Source organism: Haliotis rufescens, unplaced genomic scaffold (genome assembly GCF_023055435.1).
Source record: "Haliotis rufescens isolate VD_foot unplaced genomic scaffold, xgHalRufe1.0.p SCAF_1, whole genome shotgun sequence".
NCBI lineage: Eukaryota > Metazoa > Mollusca > Gastropoda > Lepetellida > Haliotidae > Haliotis > Haliotis rufescens.
Window position 1 is genome coordinate 1,221,604 of NW_025963779.1, and position 6,000 is coordinate 1,227,603.

The 6,000-nt window shown below is 43.9% G+C and overlaps 1 protein-coding gene across 4 annotated transcripts in view; it reads right to left on the reverse strand.

Moving 5' to 3' along the window:
• The window catches only part of LOC124117476 (uncharacterized protein C56G2.4-like), a 38,116-nt gene extending 34,394 nt beyond the window's left edge, over positions 1-3,722 (reverse strand). For all 4 annotated transcript variants that reach the window (XR_007220226.1, XR_007220234.1, XR_007220224.1 and 1 more), the window contains exon 1: positions 3,618-3,722. Coding sequence is in view for 1 of the 4 variants with exons in the window: in XM_048393829.1 (XP_048249786.1) it covers positions 3,618-3,684 (67 nt within the window). In the remaining 3 variants the exon portion in view is untranslated. The remainder of the gene's footprint in view (positions 1-3,617) is intronic.
• Between the last annotated feature and the right edge of the window lie 2,278 nt (positions 3,723-6,000).

Below are 6,000 nucleotides of genomic sequence, written 5' to 3' on the forward strand. Positions count from 1 at the left end.
GTTAGGGATGGTTTTGTCAGCCAGAAAGGTCTGTGTGACGTGCCATGGGTAGATCTTGTATTGTCACCTTATAAGGTCTGGGTAGACAGTGGGATAAGTCGTGAGTGGATCTTGTATTGTCACCTTATAGGGTCTGGGTAGACTGTGGAATACGTTGTAGGTGGATCTTGTATTGTCACCTTATAGGGTCTGGGTAGACTGTGGGATAAGCCGTGGGTAGATCTCCTTGATATGTCAACTTATAGGGTTTGGGTAGACTGTGGGATAAGCCGTGGGTAGATCTCCTTGTATGGTCAACCAGCAAACACTGGGAGTCAGTGTGACGTGCTATTGCAGTTGGGTCTTGGTAGCACATTGGGTTTATCTACCGACTCCCACACAAGGTACAGTTAGATGCCCGGTCTCAACGATGGTCAGTCCGGCAGTGACCGGCAGTGACCAGCAGTGACCGGTAGTGACCGGCAGTGACCAGCAGTGACCAGCAGTGACCGGCAGTGACCAGCAGTGACCAGCAGTGACCGGCAATGGCCGGCAGTGACCGGCAGTGGCCGGCAGTGACCGGCAGTGACCAGCAGTGACCAGTAGTGACCGGCAGTGCACGGGTGGTGAACTAGCCGGACAATGAACATCTAAATCGCTACTTCGGCAACGATTACAAATAGTTCTAATAGTTCGTAACTACTGTGGAAAATAATGCGAGCTATACATATTTGGGATCAAAACTAGATATAATCATTTATTTGTGCACATTATCAAAAATATATTCGAGAGACGGCAGTGGGAGGTATTTGGTAGTCAGTGGGCTGCAAAATATTTACTCGCGAAGTTCAAGTGAACTTGAAAGACTCTTTTATGTCTGTGAATCCCTGCAGTAGCTACAGTCTTCAATGGGGACAATCCCGGGCCGTCACCGTTAGATGTGAGTGAGTGAGGTGAGTTTTACGCCAATTTTAGCAATAGTCCAGCGATATGACGGGGGACAACAAAATAGGTTTCATTCATTTTACCCATGTGGGGAATTGAACCCCGGATTTCGTCATGACGTGCGAACACTTTAACCACTAGGCTACCCATTCGCTACCCCACCTTTAAAACATGGAGATCGTAAATGGATAAACACGTATTTAACGAATACACTTTCGTGTATTACATTACCCTTGTAACATTTCTTAAAGACATGCCAAAAAGTATGTTCGACGCAATTCCATATTTTAACTTGTACTATATGTTCCCGTGTTTTTTCAGGTAATCAATTGCCTTGTCTGTGCATGTGTTTGTGAGGGCCGAGGATACGCTCAACTTTTCGTGAACATTTGGCATCATCACTATTTGATAGATATTCATAAACACATGCTCATGATAAAGTCGGAATCGTACAATGGAATCTGCTTTTAGCAGACATGTGTTATGAATATGGAAAGAGTTTTGTCGCTTTATTAACCATGAAGTTAAACATGACACGCTCGGGGACATTTGTCACAAGCCGGGGTCGAGATCCTACAACACATCATCAATGACACTTCATTCACAAGGGTTATATATTTTGGTTGTTAGTGTACCTGCATCCTGATCGTTAATTGACTGATTACATGATCTCCCCAGCCTCAGTACCTGGAGCAATCCATGTCTAACGTAATGTAACCCCCGCTATGTCGTGTGTAATGTGGGCGGCTCCTACACATGCCTAGAAGGATCATCTGCAGGTAGATCTCCCTACGCCAGCCACGCAACCAGCTGGTCACAGGATAACCATACGTAAAATATGTCCCGCACATACTTGTCCTGATTGGCTCCTGTGATGCAGTGTTTGGGCGGCTCCAGTGTGTACGAAAGGTCATGATTCGAACCCCCAGTCCCAAAATCTATGAGGGAGAAGGGGGGGGGGGGGGGGGGGGGGGGGGGAGTAGTGTTGTGTACGGCAGGGGGTGTAACATGCTAACTTATCAACGGTATTTCAGAAACGCATCATTTGCATGTAGACAGTAGAATAAACGAAAACATGGTGACACCATAACTATTTCTATAATTCTCAGTCCCCCCTTCTGGGACCGGTGGTCTGTACGGCACGGGGTGGGGGTGAACATGGAGGGAGGGGGTCACATACTAACTAATCAATACGGTAGTTCATATACCCGTCATTTGCAAGTAGACAGTGGAATAAGCCAAAAAATGGCGACAATATAACCAATTCTATAAAAATGTGTTTAACAGACAATCTTGTGTGCTCACCTGCCCAGGCTCGCCAGGCGCTGGTCCTCCCGCCACTGTTGCAGTTACCAGAGAAACTGTATTCAGTTGTATAACAAGTGTTGGATCTACGTCACCTTGGATGGTATCTGTCATCGCCATGTATCAACCTTATAGAGCAAGAAAGGCTGATGCAGGTCCTAAATGTGTTCACTTTGGTGAGCCGCTGAGTAACCGGCATGGAACGGACAAACCAAATGTCAGCATCAAGGCGAAGCTGGATGCCAACCCGTCCTGACAGTATACAGACACACCTCAGGGCAGAAGGAGAAGTTTGTTCTCGTGAATCACAAATACAGAGAAGACACAGCTCTTCCATGGAGCTGATCAATATAAATTGTCAATGCAAGAGGATAACCTGTCCAGATTATTCGCCGAAACAGATTCCATCTGCTGTAAAGGGCAAAACAGCTGTGAAAATATAGATTGACCACTGACAATCAGTGAGGACACCAGGTGTTCGCAAAAAGGGTAAGCATGCCCTGCCCTACTGGTAGCTCCCGTCATTCACATAATTTGCATAAATTGTAAGTATTTATTGTCTGACGCCACAGCAGCACTGGGCAGTATGACGCTGCCGCATGTCATGTACAAAACACATGATTAAATAGTATAGTACTATTCCAATACATGCCCAAGGGCTAGAGGTTGCGTGTCAGCATGGACATGGCTGGGATGAAGAACGACACACACGTACATTCGACCTGCTGGTGATGGTCACACATCGTCCTGATCTACAGCTCCCAGCACCAGTAACGTACGGGGTCAGGCAAACGTGTAGACAGTCAGACATCGTAAAACAAAGGTTTGAGATGCGATCATCGCTTTTCAAAGAAGGCCGTGAACCTTTTTGAATTATTGTTATTGCGTGTAAGTATACCCTGCCACGACAAGGACAAGGGGCGCGATCTGTCTTCCCTCCATCTGATGTGCGGACAGTATGTAGGAACAGTACTGACAGCATTTACAAATGAAGATATATCTGAATACTCTTCATAACAAATCCAAGTAGAAACATCTTCGCCGTCACACCCAACAGACAGGACTTGTGGAGGGACGACAACTTGTTTATCAGAGGTTATATGGTTTAATCATTAAACAGTAAATGGAAAACTAGATATGATCTCAAATGAATGACATTGTAATTTGTACAATGTTTCATTTCACACTCCCGTTTGGAGTCTTTCTTCATCACAAAATATAAACGATCAAATTAATTTCTAGATGAACCTAGTACCCATTGGCAGGCAGACACAACCACACGTACCCGCATATACATAGTTCGTTGACATACAATGCCATAGGCATTTACTAATAGAAAGGCGAGCTCTCGCTGAAAGAACATATACAAATATCAAACGACTTCCTACCTTTCACATAGGACGTTGCAGCCCCTTTCAACAGAAGAAACGCTATACATAATTGCCGAAAATCCATCCTTACTGTCCCACACACGAATCCTTCCCGACACTGCTGTTACAACACCTTGCCTCAGTGGAGGTTTTAGTTTTATAAACGTACAAGTCACATGACCAGGTCACATGACTTGATTGATCCGGCAAAGCTTAAGCACGCAAAGATGTGTATTCTGGTGTCTGAAAGTGTAAATAACAAGTCACCCAATGGCCGTCGCCAGATGCCGTTGTTATATACGCACCTTTCTCACATTGTATATTCCGTAAACCTGGGACTTGAAGAAAGCTTTTATTGTTCATCTTTGAGGTTAACGTCAGTGCTTTTTAGTTTCTTATTATCTTCAGCACAGGTGGATTTTGAATGAAATGATAACAAAAGTATAATAGACCTTTCCCATCTGAAACAAGCCATCAATTAAACAAAAGCCAGCATCCATTTAACAAAGGTCATTATCTTATTTAATGTAACGCTGTGTTTATTGAAAGGTCATGGCTTCGCTTAGCCTCGTGTATGTCATGTACGGCGTCCTACAGCTAGTATTACAAGTACTCACGTAGGACAATGTACAGTATCATAACGCTTTTCAAATAAACACGACATACAATGAATACATGACACGAGGTACACTGGTTTTGTTTGACTGAGACTAAATAATTATTTGAATACATCAAACACTTGCCAAACACTTGTACTCGACCAGTATGCAGAGATACAGATGACAGATGGGTGATCTACTGCCGTGTCCATGTTTTGTAACCACGACATCCAACTGAAATAATTAACATCTTCATGTAATTGCATCTTGTTTCCATTGCAACATGTGGTATTACTGAAGTGTTTGATCGAAGCATGTCAGTTAATTGCGATGTTTGATCAGCGCCACACTATTTTTTAAAACTCAACATGCAGAGCTAAATTGAAAAAAACAACCCAGCAAAGAATGTTTTTTCAAACCCAAAGCTCTCAGCAGTGTTTTATTACTCTGAATGCAGGTCTGGATCAGAATTCACTAATGAATGGCGCCTCTGCAGTGACAGCAAATGCAGATAAATCACATCAGTTACATCAGAGTTACTGGACCAAACGTACAAGAAATGAAACCAACCGTAATATATACTATCCACATTACCCAGCTGTTCCACTACTATCCACATTACCCAGCTGTTCCACTGCTATCCACATTACCCAGCTGTTCCACTACTATCCACATTACCATGCTGTTCCACTGCTATCCACATTACCCAGCTGTTCCATTGCTATCCACATTACCCAGCTGTTCCATTGCTATCAACATTAACCGACTGTTCCACTGCTATCCACATTACCCAGCTGTTCCACTACTATCCACATTACCCAGCTGTTCCACTGCTATCCACATTACCCAGCTGTTCCACTACTATCCACATTACCCAGCTGTTCCATTGCTATCAACATTAACCGACTATTCCACTGCTATCCACATTACCCAGCTGTTCCACTACTATCCACATTACCCAGCTGTTCCACTGCTATCCACATTACCCAGCTGTTCCACTGCTATCCACATTACCCAGCTGTTCCACTGCTATCCACATTACCCAGCTGTTCCATTGCTATCCACATTGACCGACCGTTGCGGACACGGATACGTACCTAGAATATGTAGAGGGTGTCATGGAAAATGATATATACAATATTCTTTGAATAGTGCCGTATACAGCCTCAGACATTTCCAGGCCAACTAACCTGATCTTGTCCTTTTTGACAAATCCAATGAAATCATTTATATCATTGAATTTTTTCTGTCCCCTTTTACACTAATGTGATTGACAAGATTCAGGAAAAACATGGCAAATATGCGGACCTTGCTTTCGAAATGTCACGCTTGCATCCCAAGTACCAAGTTATCCGACTCCCCATTGTTCTCGGTGCCTTAGGTTTGGTACCTCCCAATCTGTTGACTGACATTGGGAGAGTACCCGGGTTTGCTACCAGGAATACAGCCCTTCTGACTATCTGGCTAATGCAGAAGGCTGCAGTGTTGGGGAATCTTCACATTCTCCGAAAAGTTCTGGGTGGGTTTGATTAGGCTGCGCTTCATGGGATAAGTCCGATTCGCTGTCTGGGCTGCGTGTAGAGGGGGCAAGGGCCCTGAGCTGATGATGAGCCTAACCAGCCTGACTGTGCCAGGATCACCCAAACCCTCTTTGCTGCATTTTTTATTTTAATCTGTAAATAATAATTATGATATTAAAAATGATAATGAAAGCGACGAAAGCTCTTTCCACAGGGGTTAGAATGTTTAATAGTATTAGTAATACCACTCAGTCAATAAGCTTCAGGTTTTTGAAAACTGTA